The sequence below is a fragment of the Rhinoderma darwinii genome, chromosome 4, assembly GCF_050947455.1.
Source record: "Rhinoderma darwinii isolate aRhiDar2 chromosome 4, aRhiDar2.hap1, whole genome shotgun sequence".
Lineage (NCBI taxonomy): Eukaryota > Metazoa > Chordata > Amphibia > Anura > Rhinodermatidae > Rhinoderma > Rhinoderma darwinii.
The window spans coordinates 161584542-161611705 of NC_134690.1; the positions used below are offsets into that span (position 1 = coordinate 161584542).

General features: G+C 42.2%; 1 protein-coding gene across 4 annotated transcripts in view; it reads right to left on the reverse strand.

Annotated features, from left to right (window-relative positions):
- Positions 1-26554, reverse strand: part of TPRG1 (tumor protein p63 regulated 1) — a 79839-nt gene extending 53285 nt beyond the window's left edge. The window contains exons 1-4 of one of the 4 annotated variants that reach the window (XM_075864084.1): positions 26434-26554; positions 17502-17674; positions 13427-13518; positions 4893-5069 (exon numbers count right to left, since the gene is read on the reverse strand). In XM_075864084.1, the coding sequence (XP_075720199.1) occupies positions 4893-5069; positions 13427-13518; positions 17502-17672 (440 nt within the window). In that variant the 5' untranslated portion in view covers positions 17673-17674; positions 26434-26554. Of the gene's footprint in view, positions 1-4892; positions 5070-13426; positions 13519-17501; positions 17682-25798; positions 25904-26169; positions 26380-26433 lie in introns of those variants that run through there. The other 3 variants (XM_075864079.1, XM_075864083.1, XM_075864078.1) reach the window with 3 other exon arrangements.
- Between the last annotated feature and the right edge of the window lie 610 nt (positions 26555-27164).

Sequence of the window (27164 nt, forward strand, 5' to 3'; positions counted from 1 at the left end):
ATGTAACCCCCATAATCCTTGTATATTACCTTCATCATTCCTGTATATTACCCCCATCATTCCTGTATATAACCCTCATCATCCCCGTATATAAACCCCATCATCCCTGCACATTACCTTCATGATTCCTGTATATACCAGCCATCATCCCTGTATAGAACCTTAATCATCCCTGCAATTAACTCCCAATATCACTGTATACAGGGTTGATGGGGGTAATATACAGGGTTGATGGGGGATATATACAGGGATGAGGGATATATACAGGGATGATGGGGGATATATACAGGGATGATGGGGGATATATACAGGGATGATGAGGGATATATACAGGGATGATGAGGGATATATACAGGGATGATGAGGGATATATACAGGGATGATGAGGGATATATACAGGGATGATGAGGGATATATACAGGGATGATGAGGGATATATACAGGAATGATGGGGATATATACAGGGATGATGGGGGATATATACAGGGATTATGGGGGATAAATACAGGGATGATGGGGATATATACAGGAATGATGGCTGGTATATACAAGGATGATGGGGTAATATACAGGTACCCCCATCATCCCTGTATATACTAGCCCACCAACATCCCTGTGTATAACCCCCATCATCCGTGTATAAACCATTAGTGCGGGCACTGTCCGCTTGCCGTGGTGCAAGGGCATTGAGGCTAAACAAGAAATAAATGGGGCGGGCATTGAGGAGACCGTGGACCAATAAGCTGCCTGACGCGGACTCTGAGTACATGTGTGCTGAGACTCTCACGGCTCAGCATAGACAGGCGCAAGGCAATGACGTCATCACGTCTGTCTGCGCTGAGCATAGAGTAGCCAGCGTTATACAGTGAATAGTAGAGCAGGGAACGGATGTTTCCCTGCCCTACTATAGGATTCAACTGTAGCTGCGTCGTGGGGAAAAACAGAAATGCGCAAGATGACCTTGGTTATCTTCGCTGAATTTCAGTTTCGTTCTTTTTCCGATTGATTGCCCAGCCCCACATCACATACATATTAATCAGCAGTGTGAGTAGAGTATGCGTAGAGATATATGGCACAAGGCAAGATTAACAAGATTCCAAGAGTCAAAAATCCAAAATAGTTGAAATCAGTGTGTCCTCCAGAGGTAATCTGAGTGACCCAGGTCACAGCACTTTATCAATATGATATTCTAAAAATGCTGTAAATTTACCACAATTTGAACTGAAACATGGTGTTTCTTACACGGTTGTATGCAAATTGTTGCAAAACTACAACTAGAGGTTGTACAGGTCCTTTAGGGACATCACGGTCACATGACCAAGGTCCTATACCCAGGCACCGCTGAGGAGAGCTAGCCCATGTAAGTGTGTGTTTCTGTAAATGTAGTGTGAGTATACAGTATGTAGTGTGAGGTATGTATGTGTGTGGTGGTGGTGCTGCCTGGATGAGGTGTCTGTGTGCAGGGGTGTAAATCAGTCCATTTTCCCCAGCTCTCACAATCAGGCATATAGGGGATAAACCAAATCCTGACCCGGTTGGGTTCAATTGTATCTGTGTTCTCAGGATGAGAATACAACTGAATAAACAAACTTGTGCCAGTGGGTATAATGGAGCTCTAGTTCTCCTGACCCACCATTCCGCACAGTCAGCCTCCGTCTGATGAAAAACAGAGTGATGGCGCCATTGTGCTTGTATGAATGTTAAAAATGTTAAATTAATTCACCAGTATCGTGGTGTGCTGAACCATCTCTTTCCTTGAATTGTGCTTGTATGCGTCATTACCCGAAAGCACAGGGTTGAATAGACCTGCACTGCAGGATACATCGTGGGAACTAGAATGTGTGGTTCAGGGGCACTTTAGATATGGCACAATTTTTGAGGCCACCTATAGGTGAAGCACTATTTTAGGGGTACTATGTGTAGCACTGCTTTTGGGGACACTAAGCGTGACACTATTTGGGGGGCCCTTATATGTATGCCATTATTTTTAGGGGCACAATCTGCAATGTACTATGGCAATACTAGTAGTTATCTGCAGCATGACCCAATATTTGGGGTAATAACATCCGTTGCCGATTTCTATGCATGCTGGAATACTAGTTGTATTCTACCGGTAGCGTTCGTGTAGAAACATCCGCTGCGAATTTAAGGGCATGCTGACTATTTATGTTGTGGATTTGCCTCAAATTTTCATTGCGAAGGGTAAGAACACTGCAAATCTGCAGAAAAGACCGTCTTGGCAGTTGTTGCCGGAAGAAATTGCTATGGCAGTCTGGGCCAGATGGAGAATAAAAGTCTGAAAACTCCAATAAGAGAAGATGTCACCTGCAAGTCACTCTTTATTCTGCATCTGATAAATACTGTATTCACTTGTATTGCTTGGAGCAAGATGATGGGTGACCATTTTTGGAAACAACAACAACTTATGAGTGTCTCACATAACGGGTTATACTGACTTTGTTATTTATTTCTCTACTGATCTTTTAGTTCTGGTACCATATTTATGTACTGACATTTGCTCTGGTACTGTATTTATGTCCCGAGCTTTGTTCCGTTGCAGTTTTTATTTACTGGGCTTTGTTCTGGTACCATATTTATTTACGGAGCTTCATTCTGGTACGTATTTATTGTGCTTGGTTTTGGTACTGTATTTGATTACAGTGGTTGGTATTGGTAGCATATTTATTTATGAGCTTAATTCTGGTAACGTACTTATGTACTGAACATAGTTCTGGCAACATATTTATTTAATGAGCTGGTACCATATTTTGAAACAGAGTTTGGTTCTGGAAAAAAAGTGAGAGCCCTCTCCAAACTCTTGCCCCTTTTGCCAATGCAGACCCGAAAAAATAGGCTATGCCCACCTATGGTGCTGAATGTGCACATAAAGACCTATACAATGTTCAGTCAAAAAATGTAAACCACTGACAGGCGAATCAAATTACATTGATTATCTTATTACAAATGGCACCTGCCAAGGGGTGGGATATATTAGACAGCAAGTCAACAGTCAGTTCTTGAAATAAATGTTTTCGAAGTAGGATAAATGGACAAGCGCAAGGATCTGAGCGACTTTGACAATGGCCAAATTGTGACAGCTAGACGACTGGGTCAGACAATCTTTAAAACTGCTGCTCTTGTGGGGTGTTACCGGTATGAAGTGGTTAGTAACAAAAGTGGTCCAAGGTAGGACAACTGGTGAACCGTCAACAGAATTATGGGCACCCACGACTCTTTGATGCAGGTAGACAGTGAAGACTAGCTTGTCTGGTCCGATCCCACACAATAGCTACTCTAGCACAAATTGCTGAAGAGTTAATGATGACTGTGATAGAAAGGTGTCCGAACAAACAGGGCTTAGCAGCTTACATTTTGGGTTGCATAGCCGCAGACCGGACAGAGTGCCCATGCTGACCCCTCGGCACCGCTGAAAGCTCGTACAACGGACATGTGAGCATCAGTACGGGACCACGTAGAAATGGAAGGTGTCATGGCCGTGGCTGCTGGCATCCTGCCAGTGTCTCCCTCCTTGGAGACGCCGGCACTCGCGGCCGTCCAGCCCTGCTCTTAATGTTAGGGTTAAAGGGCCAGAGCGCACCTGTTAAAAATTCCCTAAGCTATCCCTGATCATCCTGGACTATAAAAATGTCTCTGTCCTTCCACTCCTCGCCTGAGCGTTGTTGTAGTTTTCCCATGTTCATATTGCAAATGGTCCCTTAGTGTTATCCTGCTCCCAGTATTCCCGTGCCCTGCTACCTGTATCCCATGCTGTGTTTTGTTCCTGAGCCGGTCTAGTGTTGGAGTCGTGTTTTGCCGCCTGCTGTTATACACCACGTCTGGTGTCATCTGTCATCCCTGGTATCATCCGCTACGTCTGGTGCAACCTGCCACGTCTGCTGGTGTACACCACGTCTGGTGTCACCTAATATCATCCGCCATGTCTGGCGCAATCTGACACATCTAGCCCCATCCGTGTCAGAGCCTCTGCCACCATCTGGACTATCTCAGGTACCCTTGTGCTACAAACTTCTTGTAGAGACTTTGCATAGACCGTGACTTGGTCAGCTTTTTAAATGTGGGGAGGAAAAAATTGAAATGAAAAAAAATAAAAATAAATGTCTGGGTCCTGAAGGGGTTAAGTTCATTTTCATAGCAAGAAATGACTGCAATTAATTGCAATTCATCTGACCACTCTTCATAACAATTTAGAGCGAATGCAAATTGGCACTATAAAAAGTGAAGCTGCAAACTATGCGAAAACCCAAATTTGGATCAGCCTCAAAACTTTTGGTCAGGATCGTAGAGGGGTCTTAAGAGCCTAAATGTAATAACTAGCAAGACTAAGCAGACCTTTTTATTTATATTTACGGAACCCTTTTAAGTTGTCAAACATCCCTATGCATTGTCTATTGCGTCCACTTTTTATCTGGATTTTACTGCTAGTGTCAAGATCTATAGCCATAATATACTGAGGATTACGTAAGTTGTTCCTTAACTCTCATTCAATTCAGATAGCGCAGTAAAGTTCTGTATTTATGTCTGTCCCCAATAAACAAACCCAGCTGATTTAACCTTTCCGTGCTAACCCAGCTCTGCAATTACCCAGCACGCTCCACTTGTTGTGCTGGTCCTGCTACATAATGTAGGCAGAATAAAAGGTTTATTTATCTGGCAGGTGCACAATACACCTATATATTATGGCTCGGTGGGTGATACACCCTCTTCACATTTCTATTAAAACCTATTACGGGAATTGTCAACATAGAGTTCATGCAGTACCAGTGGGAAAAGTAAGTCCCAACTCGACAAATGAATAACCAATGCAACTGTAGAGCGTACAGAAGGCTCACATACAGTATGTTTTATCTGTGTTTTCAAAATAGCACACTTACTTGTCAAGGGACTTCGGTGGAAATACGAATGTACCACGACATATCCGATCTACGAAGTTTAGAGGAACCTTCTGGATTTGTTGGCAGCATAGCATGATGAAATCATACTTGCAGATAAAAAGGTTATTGGCAGTTATAAGAACAACACGTTCCTTCTCGTTGTTCCAATGATCAATTCTGCAGGGAATAAAACAAGAAATACATCAGATGTACCAGTTTATAAAAACATTAAAAAAAGAACACTTTACATGCATTTCAGAGATTGTTCTCAAGGTGGCAGCATTTTATCAATCTAAATAACCAGAGGTAAAGAAATTGCACGCCAGCTTTTTAAGTTGACATTATGGTGATTATTCATTCTGAAATCTTGTTAAAAAATATCTCCCATCTGTATTATGAACAAAACTGTAAAACCTCACAAGTTTCTGTGAGCGGTTGTCTTCATTTAGAAACATTCTGACAGCCCTAGAGATCGTGAAAATAAGAGAAAAAATATCATGCAAGCAGCTTTTTAACTAGGAAGAACATATTAAGAATCAGACATATAACCAGACTATTAAATGAGGCGAACAAGCCGGCACATCGACCTCCAAGCACACGGTTCCTTTTAGTTTTAAACCATGAGCTCCAACGCAAGTATCATTCAGCCTTTGTTGTGCGGATCTCGCTGCCAGCGACTCATCCTATGTGTCAGCATGCCATTATTATGAGACCGTCAGTGTGCCATTACTGTGGGAACCCATGTGTCAGTGCAAAATAGTTAAAAGAGCCCTGATGTCAATTGGTCATTATTAAAAGGGACATCTTGCGTCAGTGCGCCACTATATTAGTGTCCCAAAAGCCAGCGCATCAAAGTCTCAATACCTGAAATGTTATTATGCCAGTGCTGCAGGACCCCAGGAGTGTGTGCGCCATAGCTGAAGGACCTCAAGTGGCAAAAGTGATAGTCACATAAGGTCAAGTGTCAGCATCAGCTTGTTGGGGGACTATAATGCCAAAAATATGAACCTTCCCTAACATCAAGGAAAACACAAAAGAGAATGGATGTCACTTCCCATTTTATCAATAGACTAAAGTACGTGTTGTTACATTCAACCTCCTGCAGCTATGTCTCAAGATACTGCAATTTCCTTGCAACAGCTGAGCCAGTGCCCAAGTTAGAAGGGAGGATCTCAAAGGGGCCTGCCAAAATATTCTGCAGCTCCCTTACTAATTATTAAAGGGGTTGTGTCATCAGAGACGCCTGGCACCCCTGGCAATCAGTTAATTTTCGCTGGGGAAAGCCTTGCGGCACGGGACATGAAGTGTTACAATGACGGCCATTCAGATTATGCAGATTTTGCATGCAATTTTTTTTAGCCAAAACCCAGAGTGGAGTTTAAAGGGAACTTGTCATCTGCTTTTTGCCTATTAATGTGCCGGCATGCTGCTGTAGGACTTTTAAACACTATTCCAACCATGGCCGAGTTAAAATACTCATGTGGCCCTTTTTGCAGACTATTACGTTTAATAACGGCACTTGCTGAATGCAAATAGCATACCTGGAGTCATGGGGGCAGTGCAGAAGCATTGTATATTAATGGAGTCAGACATATAAGCACGCATATTCCTCTGTGATTTATCAAAAACAAAGAATGGACAGGCATATATGGAGTGCAAAGTCTATGCCCTAGAATAAACAGAGAAATTAGGGCAAAAAAACTGGACATGCACCTCCAAAATTGTATCAAAATAGTAAAGAAAAAAATATCGACACCAAGGAGAGGACAAACAAGTTAAAAACGTTATATACAAAAATTCAAACAGTGATCCATAATATGATACACGGTAAATTGTGCACGAGCCCCAAAACTAGATCAGACCTGCCGGACACATGAAAGACCCTAATAAGGATCCCACTTCAATACATGTGGTAATTCCTAACATAGGATAAGATCAGGAAAAAAATGTGACACACAATGCAAAAAGGCACATACCTGAAACATAAGAATAAAGCAATAGATACAAGCCAGGCAGAGGGGCGCACACTTATAAAACTGGTCTGGTCTTTGTTTTTGAATTGTGCGCCCCTCTGCCTGGCTTATATTTATTGCCTTATTCTTATGTTGTTTTATTATATGTATGTTGTTATGGATCACTGTTTGAATTTTTGTAAACAATGTTTTTAACTTGTTTGTCCTCTCCTTGGTGTCAATCATTTTTTAGGTGCATGTCAGTTTTTTTGCCCTACTTTCTCTGGCAGTTTTATTCCTCTGTGATTGACATCCCCCATCCTCATGCATGTGCCGGCTTTTGGAGCCGATAGCGCTGATGTCAACAGGGAAGAGGGATGTCAATCACAGAGGAATAGGCATGCTTATAACATTGACTATGAAACACTGCTGCACCTCCCGGATGACTCCAGGTATGCTATTTGCGTACAGCGTACAATGCTGTTATTAAACTATAGTTTTTAAAAATATGCCCTAAAAACTATAAGGGAGATTTATTAATACCGCTGCACCAAACTAATAGTGTGCCCGACTCTCCTCCAGTAAAGTGAGTGACAGATTCTTCATAGTCATAAAATAATGCCAGGTCGGGCCAGGTGCTGGTTTCTGACACTTTTTTATTAGGAAATCTTTGATAAGTGAATAAAGCGACTCTGAATCCCCACAAACTTTTTCAGACACTTTTGTAAGCGGCAAAAAGTGGCACTTTCATTAGTAAAACCACAAAGCAGACGGCACATGTGAACATACCCTTAGCAACTTGAGTGAACAGGAATGAATTGAATGTCTCCTCACACTATCCCAAAGGGAGGAATAAACTATTCTTTTGGGAATTTTTGATAAAAGTAAAGACATGCAAACACTATGGGGCGAAGGAACTAATGTGGAGTGATACAGCAGGGTGTAATTATTATGTAGATAAACAAATAATGGACCCAGGTAGCTGGTGGGCAAATATTAAAGAAAGAACAGAAAATTTACAAAAGGCAAATGAATTAGCCCTTGTTTCCCAGATACCCAACAGTTGCTTATGGAAAATCTAAAACATAACTTCTATTATAACCGAAAATAAAGCACACACATATAGTGTTAAAAAACCAAATGTGGGCTGATCGTACAAGTGGTAATATTATGGTATCACTTAGCAGTGTATCAAGTATCGCTGGAGAGACTAGGCATTGCAAGAGAAACTCCACTGCATATACGAGGTAAGCAGACAGCGGCTGCAGTCCGCTAATGGGAGACTCTGATATCAGACATTTTATTAATTGTCAGAGCTCGGGAGTTGTGTATATGGCAAAATGTTCATGCCCCAAATTTTATGTGGGTAAAACCATCCAACAATTTGGAAGACGAATCTTGAAGCACCTCAGTTCGATTAATAGAAAAGAAGACGCCACTATCTAGACACATTATGTCAATGCATGACGGTGATACTAGATCCCTTCAATTTTGAGGGATTACTCTAGTGAAACCTGGCCCTAGAGGAGGCAGCCTGGATCGCAAGTTGCTACAGGAGGAGGCCCGTTGGATCCATCGACTAAGTAGCCTTAGCCCATTTGGACTCAACAAAGGCTTTACTTATGTGGCCTTTTAATGATAAGGATATACAATCAGTTTTCCTTCAACCGTCCTATGCGCTACTATAAACACTGACCTTATCTCAGTACACATTTCTAAATACAGTTATGAGAATTATAGCCACCTATACTAATTGACCATGTTCTGGCGGTTATAAAGTCAATACGCTTTATATGTTAAAGTATCATTATTTTATAAGTTATGTCCCTTATTTAGCCTCCTACCCAATTCAAATTTGATAACCCCAAAAAAATGTCTTGACACTTTCTATGAATAAACATTGCATGATTGTGGGTTATATACACTGTAGTTTTTCTTGCTATTTTGTTCCTTTGATTATTTAACTCAAGATTGAGAAATCAGTCTTCCACAGATTATGATTAAATACTCTCCTAAGATAAATACTAAAAGATAGATTTACATCTCTGAACATTGCGAGTAAAAAGAATAACAACTATTAATAATAGCATCTTATAATATCTTGCCTAAATACTCTTATATAGAGTTTTTCTTATGGAGAGTATGTGCTATATTCCAACCATTGGAAACCTATTTCCTTTAAAATTAGGTCCATCACTATGCTCAATGAACCTTATCTAATGTTTGTCAAGTTGGGTTTATCCTAATTACAAAGAGTACTCTTCACTATGCCCATCGATATGTAAAAGTATCCCATCTATCAGTCCCAGTGTATACTATACTATTAGTGTGCAGACATCGTCTGTCTGCCAGCTCTTCGTTAGAATAGACGTTACTCTCTCTTAAAGAGGCTCTGTCACCAGATTTTGCAAGCCCTATATGCTATTGCAGCAGATAGGCGCTGCAATGTAGATTACAGTAAAGTTTTTATTTTTTAAAAACGAGCATTTTTGGCCAAGTTATGACCATTTTTGTAGTTATGCAAATGAGGCTTGCAAAAGTCCAAGTGGGTGTGTTTAAAAGTAAAAGTCCAAGTGGGCGTGTATTAGGTGCGTACATCGGGGCGTTTTTAATACTTTTACTAGCTGGGCGCTCTGAAGAGAAGTATCATCCACTTCTCTTCAGAACGCCCAGCTTCTGGCAGTGCAGACACAGCCGTGTTCTCGAGAGATCACGCTGTGTCGTCACTCACAGGTCCTGCATCGTGTCAGACGAGCGAGGACACCGGCACCAGAGGCTACAGATGATTCTGCAGCAGCATCAGCGTTTGCAGGTAAGTAGCTACATCGACTTACCTGCAAACGCCGATGCTGCTGCAGAATCAACTGTAGCCTCTGGTGCCGATGTGTCCTCGCTCGTCTGACACGATGCAGGACCTGTGAGTGACGTCACAGCGTGATCTGGCAGAAGCTGGGCGTTCTGAAGAGAAGTGGATGATACTTCTCATCAGAACGCCCAGCTAGTAAAAGTATTAAAAACGCCCCGATGTACGCACATAATACACGCCCAGTTGTACTTTTGCAAGCCTCATTTGCATAACTACAAAAACGGTCATAACTTGGCCAAAAATGCTCTTTTTTTTAAAATAAAAACGTTACTGTAATCTACATTGCAGCGCCTATCTGCTGCAATAGCAGATAGGGGTTGCAAAATCTGGTGACAGAGCCTCTTTAAAACTAAGTCCATGTGACATGCGCAGTGGACCGGAATTCACGCTTGATACTATGTTGCCAGCGTGTATCCCTATTGCGCATGTGTGAAGGGGATCCAGATTGGCCGCATGGCAGTAAACCTGAGTGGAGCTTACGTACGTCTATCATTACTTGCAGTGGGCTCGACGCGATATGACCACTCTGATTGGTTCTCTGGTGACACCATTCTGAGTGATGTCAGTAGGAAGCCCATAAATAGGGAATTTGTTTGCGCTCGCGGCCATAAGCCCCAATACCCCTGAAGATGCCACTGCTGTGGTGAAACATGTTGGGGGTGCTGTTCATATAATAATTTTAATCTAAAAAATTACCAAAAGGGCACTAGAAACTATCAAGGCCTTGTATTCTAGTTACCAAGCCTTATTTTTCCGTTGTAATGCTAGCTGAACATCTAATAACAGTTTTAAACTCTTTTTTTTAACTGTATTTAACTTTTTAAATTGTCCCCTAGGAGACTTGAACCAGCGATCGTTGGATCGATTGCACAATATACTGCAATACTAATGTATGTGTAGAAATGTTTCCCTTCTCTTGGTTGAACTTGATGTACATGTGTCTTTTTTCAACTAACTATGTAACGATGTCGTGATTTTCACAGGCTCATCATGTCGCAGTGGGTGGGGGGCAATGGTATGTCGGAGGGGACCGACCTGTTTCTAACGGCTTAGATGCAACAGTCGCTGTAGACCGCGGCATCTAAGATGTTAAACTAGCGAAATCCTATTCGTTGCAGTGAAGTGTCGGCTGTAACATACAGCCGACACGCTCTACTTATGGGGCGGGCTCAGCCCAAAAGCCCTCACTGTGAATCTTTTGCAATACATTAAAGGGGTTGTCTTATAAAGATGAATGCTTTAAAAAAAGAAGTTGGTGCATCGATCAGTCAATCGGTGTGGAGCCAGATTTTCTACTCCCCAGCGACAAGCTGTTATTGCTGGAGGAATCCGCGTCTGTTTACACATTAGAATTACATGGAGGCCATTCTTATGATGTCCATGCAAAATAGCTCTTCTCCAGAAGAAAGAAAACAGTCCCTCAAGTCAAAGTCCAACCCTACAAAGAGTCTTGAAACATGACATGGGTTAACAGCCAAACTAAAGGAAGCACTGTTTCGGAGTTGAAGCTCCTCATCAGTACATAGTAGGGTTCTGGTTGGCTGAATGAAATGCCTTTGAAGCAGCACTTGGAATAGTTGTTACAGCTGACACATTGCTGTAACGACAGGGATCGGAGCTAGTTCCGATCCTTGCCATTAACCCCTGAGATGCAGCGATCAAAAGTGATCGCTGCATCTTAGTAGGTTGTAGCCAATTTGGAACCCCTGCGATGCTATCGCAGGGGTACCGATGGCTCTTATGGCAGCAGGAAGCCTAACAATGGCCTCCTGGTCTGCCAATTACGAATGCTGATTGGGCCCTGCCCAGAGGCTGAGCCTAATCGGCTTGCTGTGAGTGAAAGAATGACAGTTCTAATACATTGCACTACATAGGTAGTCCAATGTATTAGAATAGACATCAGACAGTTGGAACTTCAAGACCCCTAGTGGGACTAAAAAAAAACAAAGTGCATAAAAAAAAAAGTTGTAAAAAAGAAAATAAAAGTTTCAAGTAATAAAATAAAACGCAAACGCCCTTTTTCCCTTATCAAGTCCTTTATTACTGAAAAAAAAAAATAAATCATACATATTTGGTATCTCTGCATCCATAACGGCCTGAACTATTAAAATATTTTGTTATTTATCCCGCTATCCTGCCATTTATCCTGACAGAATTGCTGTTTTTTTTGGTCACCTTGCTTCCAAAAATTAGAATAAAAAGTGTTCAATAACAGTACTTCTAAAAACTACAGCTTATCTCGCAAAAAACAAGCCCTCATACAGCTCCGTCCACTAAAAAATGAAAACGTTCTCACAACATGGCGAAAAATACATTCTTTTTACAAAACTAATTTTATTGTGCAAGAAGTTGTAAAACATAAAAAAAGTGCTATAAATATGGTATCGCCGAAATCGTACTGACCCGCAGAATAAAGATAACATGTAATATATAACTGATGGTGAACGCTGTATAAAAAAAAAAAACTATGCCAGGATTGCTGTTTTTTGGTCACCTTGCCTCCAAAAAAATAGGATACAAAGTGATCAAAAAGTCGCATGTACACCAAAATGGCACCAATAAAAACGAAGCTCGTCCGCAAAAAAACAGCCTTCATACCACTACGTCTATGAAAAAATAAAATAAGTTAAAGTGTAGCTAAACATTTGACAAACTTTTGACATGTCATAGTGACATGTCAGAAGTTTGCATTGGTGGGGGTCCAAGCACTGAGACCCCCACCAATCACTAGAACGAAGCAGCTGAAGCGCTCGTGTGAGCGCTCAGCCACTTCGTGTCTGTTCGGCTTTTTCCGGAAACAAAATTTTACATCAGTGTGATTGGTGCAATTTCCTGAATACATTTTATTCAAAATGATTCTTACTTTTTGAGATACATCTGCTTTGTATTCTGTATACAGAGCAGCTGTATCTTGCATTGAATCCTGTATCCGTCAGGTCCGCGGGACTCATGGGTCCAGTGACAGCGGGTCAGAGACACGCAGGAACCACTTGTAATCGATCACATCTAAGTTATGAACTTAGATGTGGTCGTTGACAGTTCGATCCGCTGTCACTGAGCCTGTCAGTCCCACAGATCTGACGAATACAAGATTCGGTGCAAGATGCAGCTACAACTTTGTACTGAAAAAGCAGGTGGACAGAAGCCTCACTGAGATGCTGCTTGGAGCGTTAACCCTTCTTGGTACAACAAAGTAAGGTGTTAATATAGGACTGAGGGTAGTTAACGTAAAAGTGCTATACAACACATAAATATAGCAGCCAGGAGTGTCTAAGATTAAAATATATTTCTGTTCCTTTAAGAAAAGTAAAAAGCTTCCCTGGATATTGTGTACAGTGCGTCCTTCCGCAAGCTGTTCCCTGCCACCTGCTCAGTGCTTTAATTACAAGACATATCTCCATTCTAGACTAAGGTGTCAGCTATGGTGGTTGAATGTTTTTGTCATTCTGTTTCTTCAACAGCAACCTCCTGGGGATATGTTTAACTAGAAACAAATAGAAAACATGATTCCAGTGCCAGTGCAGAGCTGGCACACAACGCTTATTGTGCCAGACCATTTACAGCAAATATATTCTCAGTAACAAACAGAAATAAACGCTCATTGTATCAAAGCGGAATAGCCTTGTAGATGGATGAAACATGTTTGTATGGCGCATAGGCACTTATATGTAGTGCTGAGAATAACATTTATCTACTGACTTTAGCACGATACTTACTCTGTTAGCAGCCAGACACTATTAACAGTTTCCTTCTCCTTTGATAACAGCTGGTTTTTCAGATCCTCAACAGCTTGATCAAAGGCTCCTGGCTAAGAAAGAAAGACGGGAACATTTAAAAAGTGAGCAGTCATCTATGCTTGCCCTAGTTATATCAAGGATCGGCTTAGAACACATTCTTCAAACCACCCTTAAAGGATTTTAGCTCACTTTTTCATTTGTAATGTTGTTGCCAACAATCGTAATTCGTTTCTGGAGGCATATATTTGTGCAAAATATTCACTATCCAAAAAATACATGATCAATTATTTAACCTATGAAATGATATTTGTCAGTGTACAGAGAACAGCTGGCAGCTGCTCCGAAAAGAGTCTTTCACCAATGAACATGCATGATGCATAATATTAAGATAATATGGTTTCCACAAATATTTTAAAATATAATCTGTGTCGTTTTCAAAAGTCAAGAATATATGGAATGTTGTTGGTTTAGAGAAAAATCTTGTGACTTACAGTCATGGTTTATCTCTAACACGAGGCATTGTACTGTGTGTGGATAAATATGAGTATGCATATGTTCTTTGGCAATCATAGTTAACATAGCAGGACCTGTATCCTGGGTATATTCAACCTAAAATTACCAAGAGTGTCTACTACATTACACAGCATGTAGGGTAGACATAGAATAACATACAATATAATGCAAATATTTGCGTAGAACAATGCAGAATGTTTATAATTTCTGTATATACTGCCATTGTCCATCAGTGGATTGGTTAAATACAACCATTTACATTATATGTGTATAACTGTGAGTAATCCAACATTTGATGTGGCACATACAGTTTGTCCTTATAGCTTCTAAATACTGTACATTAGTAATCTGAGGTTCTTTCCTGGTCTTGAATATCTCCTTACTGCCTTTAATTTTGAGTTTTAAAGGGGTTATCCGGGGGACCAAGAATTGCTTTGGATTTATATTTTTATGTGACATTAAGTCACTTGCTAATGTACTTTAATTTTTAATTCTGTACTGAATCGTGCAGTTCAAACTCGGAGAATTGGTTCTGAGAGTCCTGTTTCCTAATATTGTTGACGCGCTGTCGAATCATGTGACTGAGGGCTTGCTTCCAGTGCTGTTCGTGTCGGCATGTTATTAAGCGCATGACCGCAAGGGGCTGGCACATTGCCGATTGCTGGAGTCACCGAGCAGATCATCAGCTAGCGCTCTGCCCTGGACTCCAACACTGCTCCCATTGTCACTGTCAGGAGCAGGAGTCGCATATATGGACAGTGACTTCAGGGGTATTCTATTGCTGAAGTCCAGGGCAGAGCATCAGCTGATGGTCTGCTCGAAGACTTTAGTAATAGGTAACTCCTGATGTCACTGTCCACATGTGGACAGTGACGTCGGGAGCCATGCTGGAGTCCCCAGGCAGAGCATCAGCTGATGGTCTGCTCGAGGACTACAGAAATAGAATACCCCTGAAGTCACTGTCCATATATGGACAGTTACGTCGGGAGCAGTGCTGGAGTCCCGGGCAGAGCGCTAGCTGATAATCTGCTTGGCGACTCCAGAGATAGGCAATGTGCCTGCCCCTTGCAATCATGTGCTTGATAACACGTCGACACGAGCAGCACAGGAAGCAAGCCCTCAGTCATGTGGGGCTGTGTCGGCGCGTCATCAATATTAGGAAAAATACAGGACTATCGACACCACTTTTTCCAGGTTTAAACTGCACGATTCAGTGCAGAATTAAAAATTAAAGTACATTAGTAAGTGACTTCTCTTCACATAAAAATGTACATCCAAAGCAATTTTTGGTCCCCCAGATAACCCCTTTTATGTAAACGCACTACCACAGTTGATTGTGATATGTGGTTACATGTTACTTTACACCTTGGCAGGGTTATATCTTTTCTTATTTTTCCTACCGTTGGCCAGTGTCTATAGGTATCAATCTTTGGAGGAAGGGTGTCTGCTGAAGGGAACTTCAGACATTGGAAAAGTGTTTATTCCTATGTATTTATGTGCATTAAAGGGGTGGTTAGGGACTTTGATATTGAAGACTTATTCTTCGATAAGTCATCAATATCAGATCGATGGGCTCCAACTCCCCGTCCCCTATTGATCCGCTGAATGAAGGAGCAGCAGAGTTTCTTTGAGTGCTGCGGCCTCTTCTTTGTTTGCCGGGTACAGCTCTGTACATTCAGAAGTGGCTGTGCCTGATTTGAATGGGACTGAGCTGCAAAGAGCTGCAATACCAGGCACAGTCACTACCAAATGTACAGAGCTGAGTCTGGTCAGCAATGAGGAGACCTCCCTTCTATCAACTGATTGGTGGGGGTGCCGGGAGTCAGATCCCACCAATCTGATATTGATGACCTATAGGTCAATAATATCAGTCCATGAAAAGTCCTTTAATTATGTTACTTAGGCAATCACAGTGCTGTGGAACTAAGAGGACACTCTGGAAAAAACAAGAGGAAGGTTACAGTGGATGCCAGATGTTTTGCTTTATTTTGTAAGAGCAGACAAAATTTTAAAGCCATATGTCATAAGGTGTGGTCTACTTGACAGGCAGCGTTAGGCACCAGACAATCTATGCCTACAGGCTCCTGAGATGTAAATCAGGTAGAGTCAACCTCCAGGCCAAAAATAACCGCTCAGATTTGGCCTGGCTTGTTTCACAGTTGGTCTGGTCCGGCAGATAAGCCAGTGTCCCAAGCCTTAGTGAGCGTGTCCAATTTGCGTGTGCAAAAACAGACCGTATTTCCTGCATTTCATGTCTGTGTGCCATCAGTGTGCGTTCCGTGTGGCATCAGTGTGCTTTGCGTGTGGCATCCGTTTTTCACATCCATGATTATCCTCTGCAAGCACTTACTTTTTTTTTTATTTCTCTACATTTAACAACTGATGCGTGAAACACGGACAGAACACGGATGTGGTCCGTGTGCTGTCCGTGTTTTTCACGCACCCATAGACAACAATGGGCGATAAGGGGCGCAAAAACTGACCAAAATAGGACATGCAGTGAGTTTCACGAAACAGACACATGCTGTGTGAAAAATCACGCATGTCTGAATAGCCCTATTGATTTGCATGGGTCCGTGTGCTGTCTGTTATTTCAACGGACAGCACAAGGACGAGGAACATATTCGTCTGAATGAGTCCTAACAGTCTTGCTCTTCGGTATAATAAAAAACTTATTTGGATCTTACTCGGGTGAAAACTTTATTATGAAAGGAGTTGGGCTGCAGCAGGTGTAGTTAAAAGAGTTGTCACAGAATCGACAATTATCACCAATCCACAGGATAGGTGATAATTGTCTGATCACTGAAGGGCCCGCCGCTGGGCCCCCTCGACCAATCGTGAAAACAGGGGTCTAGAAGCCCCCTATTACACCTAACTGCATCCCCTGCAGTGAGAAGCTTTAATAGAGCGCTGGTTGAGCCTGCACCACCCCCGAAAATCAATGTCTATTGACTGATGGAAGCCGGCGATTGCTGATCTCGGATGTTTCCATTATTCCCATAGACTTTGAATGGAGCAGCAGCGCGTATGCTCAACCACTGCTCCATTCACTTCACTGCGGTGAAGCAGTGAGGAGTAATGGAGTTCAGGATCCCTGTTCTCGTGATTGGTGAAGGTCCCAGCTGTGGGGCCTCTAGCGATAAGACAATTATCACCCAACCTGTTGATAGGTGATAATTGTCGATTCTGCGACAACCGCTTTAAGGCACACAGCCACGACAGCCCTATAAAAGAAAGCTGGGACTGCACGAACTGGACAGAACCTGAATTTCCTATCTCAGAAATGGTGTCACAACATTAGGGATTGGGGAGTCTTATCTTAAACAAAACTGTCTAATCAGTTTTGGGCTGGAAATTTACTTCAAAGGCCAATTTACAAGTGCCCTGTGGAAACGCTCCTTCGTCAGCTAATTTTATCTTTTATACTTTCCTGAAAATCAGTCTTTTAAAGATTGACCAGTAATTATCGGCGCTTGTTATGGGCTCATTTCTCAGCTCAAGAATGATAACAGCATCTATATAATCTACATATTTGTTTTACCCTGGCAACAAAGAACTTTCTCATGATATATTGTTGGCTGGAATCCTGTGGCTTGTTCTTCTCCTCTTGAGCTAGCTTACTCCTGGTGTCATGGTTGATTTCTGAGGCAGGAAGAGCTTGTGCTCCAAGCGCCACTGGACGAAATTCTCCCCCTTGCTCAGGTTGAGCCATTTCTGAAAACTGAGTAAATGTAAAAATCAGATCAGCATTGAAACTCTCTCATTTTAAAAACATCTCATTCCGCAGAAAATCCAATAATGTAACAACTCTGTTCTGAACTACCCATAGTAATAGAGAACAGTACTTTATTAAAGAGGCTCTGTCACCACATTATAAGTGTCCTATCTCCTATATAAGGAGATGGCCGCTGTAATGTAGGTGACAGTAATGCTTTTTATTTAAAAAAACAATCTATTTTCACAACGTTAGGAGCGATTTTGGTTTATGCTAATGAGCTTTCTTAATGCCCAAGTGGGCGTACTTTTACTTTCGACCAAGTGGGCGTTGTACAGAGGAGTGCATGACGCTGACCAATCAGCATCATGCACTCCTCTCCATTCATTTACACTGCCTAGCGATATAGTTATATCACTATGTGCAACCTCATACACAAGCCCTAACATTACTGTAGTGTCCTAATAATGAATACAGATGACCTTCCAACCTGGACGTCATGTATACTCAGAATCCTGACACTTCTGAATCTTTTCTGTGAGATTTACAGCAACGGATACGAAATCTTGTTTATCTCGTAATCTCGCGAGATTTCGTATCCGTTGCTAGAATCTCACATAAAAGATTCAGAAGTGTCAGTATTCTGAGTACACATGACGTCCAGGCTGGATGATCATGTGTATTCATTATCAGGACACTGTAGTAATGTTAGGGCTTGTGTATGTAGCTGCACATAGTGATATAACTATATCGCAAGTGCAGTGTAAATGAATGGAGAGGAGTGCATGATGCTGATTGGTCAGCGTCATGCACTCCTCTGTACAACGCCCACTTGGTCGAAAGTAAAAGTACGCCCACTTGGGCATTAAGAAAGCTCATTAGCATAAACTTAAATCGCTCCTAACGTTGTGAAAAAAGATCGTTTTTTTAAATAAAAAGCATTACTGTCACCTACATTACAGCGCCCATCTCCTTATATAGGAGATAGGGCACTTATAATGTGGTGACAGAGCCTCTTTAAACCGTAAAGTGTAGCTGTCACACCCAGGTTTCAGAGAAACTAGAAGGCCCCATGCGCACGAACGTGCTTTTGCGGCCGCAGTTCCACCGAAAATCCAATGGAGAATTGCGGCCCCATTCATTTCTATGACCGTGGTTTCCATGGTCCCTGCATGGCCCAGGAGTCTGGACCGAAGAAAGAACGGACATGTCTTATTATGGCTGTGTTCTGCAGTCCAGGCTCATAGGAAAAAATGGACGCAGCCATGTGCAAGGCCCGCGATTTGCGGGCGGCTCGCAGGTGACCCTCTGCGGCCGGCCGACCCAAAAATCACGGCCTTGCACATGGCTACGGTTGTGTGCTTGAGGCCTGAGGGTATGTTCACACAGTGTTTTTTGCAGGTAGAAAATTCTGCCTGGAAAAATCAGCTCTGGTTTTCTTTTTAAGTGGTTTTGCACCACACACGTTTTTTGCCGCGTTTTTTTTTAGCTATCTCTTCCCCAGAGAGATGGAATAACCGCAAGTGTTTTTTGCCGAAAAACGTGTAAAAAAACCACGTTTATTTCCGTCTCCCATTGATTTCAATGCACTTCCTTTTTCCCGTGAGCGTTTTTCTTTGCTCACGATAAAAAAAACACCTCCACCTCCCATTGAAATCAATTTCGGCCATTTTTTGCCACGGTTTCCGCGGAAAAAAACTCAGTGTGAACAGGACCTAACAGTCTAAGTGTACATTTGTGGGCTGAAGGCATTCACCTTGACAAAAAGTCCTTGATAAGTTTAGTGCAGATTCACACGACCGAGTGCAAACTGGACGTTTTTCATGTCCGAGTTGCACCTGTGTGGGTCCCGTTTTCACGGATCCCCGGGACATATTCTATTTTTCAACAGACCCTTCACATGCTCCGTTGAAACAACAGTCCCACTGAAATACATGCGTCCGTGTGACGGCTGTTGTGTTAACGGCCGTCACATGAACGTATACTACGGTCGTCTGAATTCAGCCTTAGTTGACTGTGAAGTGTCACAGCTACCCTTATGGTTTTGTTGCAGCCTTGGATTAGATTGTAGAATACTGTATTCCTGTATACTGAATAATTCATTTTTAACATAAAATATATCTATAAAACATGATACATGCCCGCAGCTATTAAACTTTGTATGCAGCTAAACAGAATAAAGTAGTCATTCATTCTCTATCATTTTTGTGGATTCTTTTATTAGGGCCCTGATACATTGATGTCTTTCAACTTAGAGGGGAAGTGAACAACATTTTCATGGCAATTTTCAGGTGTAGAAAAGTCTCAAATGGCTCCAAAGTGACAAATAACGCAAATTTTCGGGCATTTACGCCTCTCTCGCCAAAAAATAAAAAAATCATACTTGACTACACTTTACAATATAGAGAGAAAAACCAGTGTTCACATGCAATAGGCAAGGCACAAGGTCCGGTACATAGAAGTCTTGCCAAACCTGCAATTTGAAATATAAAAAAATATTTACTCAATGACTACTTTACTCAAAATTATCATACTAGGCGCCAAATGGCGCCGGGGCCGTAGCGAGACACGGGGGCATCAATAAAACATATTTTTTTTACAGCGCTAGAATCGGGAGAAGGTGGGGAATAAGGGGAGGGATGTTGTTTAAAAAAAAAAACAACATGACAGATCCTCTTTAACCCCTTAATGACCGCCGATACGTCTTTTTACGGCGGTCATTAGTGGGCTTTATTCTAGAGCGCCGCCAAACTACGTCGCTGCTGTAGAATAAAGTAAACAGAGCAGGGAGCCGTGAAATCTCCCTGCTCTCAGCTGCCAGAAGCAGCTGAGGGCTGGGGGCGTCCCTGCTCTGCCGGGTGAGATCGATATTAGTATGGATCTCACCCGTTTAACCCTTCAGATGCGGTGCACAATAGCGAGCACCGCATCTGAATGGTTTTGGAGAGAGGGAGGGAGCTCCCTCTCATCTCACTGACACCCGGCGATAAAATCGCCGAGTGTCTGTGTCTTCTATGGCAGCCGGGGGTCTAATAAAGACCCCCAGGTCTGCCTGCAGCGAATGCCTGCTAGATCATGCCGCAGGCATGACTAGCAGATGCCTGTCCGTTTTAAACGGACAGGCAGTAATACACTGCAATACAAAAGTATTGCAGTGTATTATAATAGCGATCGGAGGATAGTGAAGTCCCCTAGTGGGACTAGTAAAAAAGTAAAAAAAGTTTAATAAAGTTAATAAAAAAGAAAAGTGAAAAAAAAAAAATGAAAAACCCAGCTTTTCCCCTTAAAAAATGCTTTACTATTAAAAAAACTACAATAAAGCAAAAAAGTTACACATATTTGGTATCGCCGCGTCCGTAACGACCCCGACTATAAAGCTGTTACATTATTTAACCCGCACTGTGAACGCCGTAAAAAATAAAATAAAAAACAATGGAAAAATTGCTGTTTTCTGTTAATCCTGACTTTAAAAAAATGTGATAGAAAGTGATCAAAAAGTCGCATCTACTCTCAAATGGTACCAATAAAAACTGCAAGTCGTCCCGCAAAAAACAAGACCTTATACAGCTATGCCGACGCAAAAATAAAAAAGTTACAGCTCTTCGAATGTGACAATGGAAAAATCTAAAAAATGGCTTGGACATTAGGGCCCAGAATGCCAGCAGGGGGAAGGGGTTAAGACAATGTAGTCTGGCGCTTATGTACATAAGAGAATGTCCTGGGGAAGAAATACCCTCCCGTCCAGCTCTTATCCATTCACCATCTCACCTACCCTCTCCCTCTGTTCGACCAAGCGGGGTCGGACACGTTTTGCTGAGAAGCAATGTACACTTGACAGGGCATCAGCATTACCCTGCAATTTACCTGCTAAAACTTTCAAGTGTGAAAAACCGCCAATCTCACTGCAGCAAGTGCCTCTCTATCTTTCCATAACATCGTTATGTTAACGTGGTATATCTGCTCAGACTTTCATTTTCATGGCTGATACACTTTATAATGTACATTACCAACAGTCTCCATTATTTCATATGAGCCCTACTACTTAGCAAGGAACTTGCCTTCCACAGTGGTTATTAAGACCAGGATAAAAGGTCCTCATTTTGGCTGACCTATTATATATCCTGCTTTGGGTCTCTTGCATCATGTGTTCCTTTATTGTTGGCATTATAGTCGCAATTCCATCCAGGATACTAATAATATGCTCAATAATGCTTCGGTGAAGCGTGGCCTTTTGCTCCCAGGTTTCCTTGGCTATATCAAGGAGGCGACATGGTCGTCTCCCATATAGCAATTCAAATGGAGCCTGTGGAACTTTAAGGATGGCAAACACCAATCTCAGTCTTTCCCCTCTTTAGCATCCACTTTCCTGAACACGCCTTTCAAGGTTTTGTTAAACCTTTCCTCTAGGCCATCTGAGAATGGTATACAGAAGTTCATAGGGGTCTAATTTTTACGTTTGCAGAATTCTTTCATTACCTCAGATATAAAAGGAGTGCCTTTATCGGTATGGATCACTTTGGGTATACCAGTATGGATAAACATATGAAATAGTTCATTAGCAATGTACTTGGAGGATGTATATCTTAAAATAAACTGCTTCTGGATAGCTCTTATTGCAACCAAAATGTACAGGTGTCCCCAGTGAACTTCACCAAGGGATCCACTAGACCCATGGCAATCCTTTAGAAGGAACTTCTATAATGGGCAATGGTACAAGTGGGCCATAAAAATGGGAAACAGGGGAGGTCAACTGACCTTTAGGTCAGTATTCACAATATTTCTTAACTTCAGTAATTACCCCTGGTCATAAAAACTTCTGCAAGATGCGCGCTTTCATTTTTTTACCTGCTAAGTGTCCTCCCAACACATTGTGTTGCGCTATCTACAGGGATCTGTGTGTATGGCCATCTACAGGGGGATGTGTGTGGCGCTATCTACAGGGGGCTGTGTGTGTGGCACTATCTACAGGGGGCTGTATGTGTGTGGCGCTATCTACAGGGCGCTGTGTGTCAGGGCTGTGTGCAGCACTATCCACAGGGGGCTGTGGGGCACTATCTACAAGGGGGGGCTGTGTGGCACTATCTACTAAGGGAGGCTGTGTGGCACCATCTACAAGAGTGGGGCTGTGTGGCACCATCTACAAGAGTGGGGCTGTGTGGCACCAACTACTAAGGGGGGGCTGTGTGGCACTATATACAAGGGGAGGATTGTGGCGCTATCTACAGGGGGTTGTGTGTGGCTCCACCTACAGGGGGCTGTGTGTGGCCCTACCTACAGGGGGCTGTGTGTGGCGCTACCTACAGGGGGCAGTGTGTGGCGCTACCTACAGGAGGCTGTGTGTGGCGCTATCTACAGGGGGCATTATTACTGTGGGGGCACGGTTACTGATGATGCACTTTTATTGTGTCGAGCACTGAGGGATTATTATTACTATCTGGGACACTGTAGATTATGAGTTTGTTTAGAGGATGGGGTATGGATGGGGAGGGTGCTGGAAAAGCAAGAAACCAACATGTCTGGGTGTCAAATTCTGAGTCGTGGCTGCAATAAGTTGTCACAGTGGTCTGGGCCGGATAGAGAGAAAAAGGGAAAGCGAACGACTCTAATCAGAGAAAACATCACCTGTAAACCACTGGATATAAATGTGCTGTAATCACTTATATCGTCTGCAGGGCCCCTCTGTATAACTGGCATCTACCACTATATTGTCACAGTATGGAGGTAATATTATATGGTCTGCAGAGGTCCTGTGTATAACTGCCATCTATCACTATATGGTTACTATATGGTGGTAATATTGGTCTTTTTATAGTGTTTTCTATTCAGTAACAGTATGGGGTATTATTCAGTCACTATGTGGTTATGGTGTGGTGGTATTATTCAGTAACAGTATGGGGGTATTATTCAGTCACTATGTGGTTATGGGGTGGAGGTATTATTCAGTAACAGTATGGGGGTATTATTCAGTAACAGTATGGAGGTATTATTCAGTAACAGTATGGAGGTATTATTCAGTAACAGTATGGGGTATTATTCAGTAACAGTATGGAGGTATTATTCAGTAACAATATGGGGGTATTATTCAGTAACAGTATGGGTGTATTATTCAGTAAGAGTATGGGGGTATTATTCAGTCACTATGTGGTTATGGGGTGGAGGTATTATTCAGTAACAGTATGGGGGTATTATTCAGTAACAGTATGGGGGTATTATTCAGTAACAGTATGGGGATATTATTCAGTAACAGTATGGGGTATTATTCAGTAACAGTATGGAGGTATTATTCAGTAACAATATGGGGGTATTATTCAGTAACAGTATGGGTGTATTATTCAGTAAGAGTATGGGGGTATTATTCAGTCACTATGTGGTTATGGGGTGGAGGTATTATTCAGTAACAGTATGGGGGTATTATTCAGTAACAGTATGGGGGTATTATTCAGTAACAGTATGGGGGTATTATTCAGTAACAGTATGGGGGTATTATTCAGTAACAGTATGGGGGTATTACTATGTGGTTATAGTGCAGCGGATTTATTCACTAACAGTATAGTGGTATTATTCGGTCACTACGTGGTTATGGTGTGGGGGTAGTATTCAATCACTATATGGTTATGATGTGGCAGTATTATCAAGTAACAGTATGGGGGTATTATTAAGTAACAGTATGGGGTATTATTCAGTCACTATGTGGTTATGGTGTGGCGGTATTATTTGGACCTTATATTGTGTTATTGGTCTTATAATAGGGAGTTGTGTTCAGTAACAGTATGCAGGTAATATTTCATCTGGTATACGGGTATTATGTAATAACTGTATATGTATATAGATAATTTTTTTGTGAGAGGGGGGACATATGATTTAGGGGCTTACAACACTCCTGGAAGCGCTAAAAATCAGCGATGCAGTTCTCTGCACACCGCCTTCTGAATTGACGGCATTATTGATACAGTAAGGGTGTGTTCACATCAGCGTTTGGTTTCCGTCGACTGCGCTATTTCTGCCAAAAAAACTGAAACCTTATGGAATGGAGACAAACGGAAACATTACCATTGAAATCAATGATAATCAGTTCATGGGTACCCCTGACAGAAAGGTCTGATGGAAGCCATCAACAGAACCCTTACGCAGATGTGAACAAGCCCTAATTCATCATTTGGGGCCACACTTTGTCTAGAATCGGCCCTGACGCTGCAGCCACTTTTAACCTTCCTGACAGAGCCTCATTTTTAAAATCTGACATGTGTCACTTTATGTGGTAATAACTTTGGAATGCTTTTACCTATCTAAGCGATTCTGAGAATGTTTTCTGAGAATCCGTCAAAAACGGACGGCACACAGAAGCCTTCCGTGTGCCGTCCGTTTTTTTGACGGACCCATTGACTTCTATGGGCCCCGCGGTCACGGAATCACTGACCAAAGTAGGACATGCTCTACTTTTGACAGAACGGAACAATGGATCCGTCAAAAGAAGAGTGCATGGGTCCATTGAAATGAATGGGTTCAGGGTGCTATCAGTGACAAAAACGGATAGCACCCTGAAGGAAAAAACTGAAGTGGGCATGAGGCCTTAGGCCCTGTTCACACTGAGTTTTTCGGCGCGTTTTTTTGCCGCAGAAACCGTGGCAAAAAACTTCCAAAAACACCTCCCTCAACATCTAAGGACTCCACTTTTGTCTTGATAAATCTTCCCAGTGTGTATTGGAACACATTCAACAAGTGGAAGAACTGCCTGGACCTGATACCTGTATAGGCTTTCTATGCATCTAAAGAAGCCCTGTGTGTGGATATACATTCTGTCATTTCCCTATACACAAAACTGTATTATCATCAGTTCACTAAGGCTATGTTCACGTCTGTATCACAGGTTCCCTTTTTTTTTTTTGCCAGACACCATGACAGAAAATCATGCAGTCAATGGGCTCCGTCGGATTGTAAAAATTTTTAAAAAAATTAAAAAAAAAAAAAACAGGAAAATTTGTTTTATTGCCAGCTATATATATATATATATATATATATATATATATATATATATATATATATATATATATATAAAAAACAAAACAACAAAAACATAAAGAAACCGCATTAAATCTACATAAAAAAAATACAATGTAACCTGCCTGTATGAATAAAACCTTCTTTACGTTCATTGGCTAAATGACTCCTGCTACAAGTAGGTGTAAGCTGCTGGTAGAGCGGGTATGTCCAGAGGTGGCATCTAAACAGACATCATAGGTGGCTTACACACCGTGGAAGATTTACTCAAAGTAGTGCAAGGGTACAATTAAGCAGTCGCCCATAGCAACCAATCAGCATGCAGCTCTCATCTTCTAATGAGCCCCTGAAAAGATAGCTATAACCTAATTGGTTGCTATGGACAACTTCACATTTCGCTTGCACTAGTTTTGGTAATACTCCCATAACTAACAGAAATAAATATACATACAACTTCTGGTACATAGAGCAGGCACTAGTATGACAGTAGTAATACCGGATCACGGAGCAGGAAGAGGGTGGGGCCTCATGGAATTGTGTTGTAAGTTCTAGAACTTCCCCATATAACGCTTGTCTGAGCGGAGCAGTACATGGGGCGATGCTGTGGTGACTGCAGCCATTACTTGTACTGTACATGTACTGTATGCGCCTCTACATACATGTAGTATACAAGCTGCGCTTCCGCTGTCGCCCCCGGTGTATTTCACACACTTCTTGTCCCTTCTCACGTGAGGGAAGTAACAGTGACATACAGTCTTACCGGAGTCTTATAAGCGGGAGGACCTCTGGCCACCTCCTCGTCGTTCCTCCTGTGACTGCACTGACTACAGGCGGATGATGTGTGACTACACCCCCACCCTTGTGACCACTGCTAGTAGGAAGTGCACGGCTCGGCCGTTAAAGTGGTAGTTCTGGTTCTCTCCATAGAGACTGCAGGATATGGTGTGTACACTCAACACATGACGGCATTACATAGGGTTGTGGAGATGTACAGGAAGGAGCAGAAATATTACATTTATTGTGACATTATCACATCTGGGAACTTCTGTTTCACAACTGTCTGAGAGCAAAGGCGCAAATAGTCCATAGCAATGGACTGGTTTTCAGATGCGTTTTAGATGCGGGTTTTAATGTGTGGATATACCCTTATGCCTGTACTTATAGCCTTATGCTGGCGTTTTTGCAGGCATTAATATTTGACTATAGACTTTAAAGGGGTTGTTCGGGCACGGGACGTTTTTTTGTCTTACGACCTGTCTGCAGGATAGGTCATCAGTATATGATCGGTGGTGGTCCGACGCCATCACCCGCACCGATCAGTTGCTCTGGCTGCCTCCAGGCATCGGTTGTTATGCAATGTTCAGTGTAGGAAGCAGATGGCTCCGTACACTGCATAGCATCATATACTTCTCTTCATTCATGCCCAGCTTTATTCACAGCCACGAGTGATCTCCGCTAGAAGACGCTGTGACGTCACTCACTCCCGCAGTT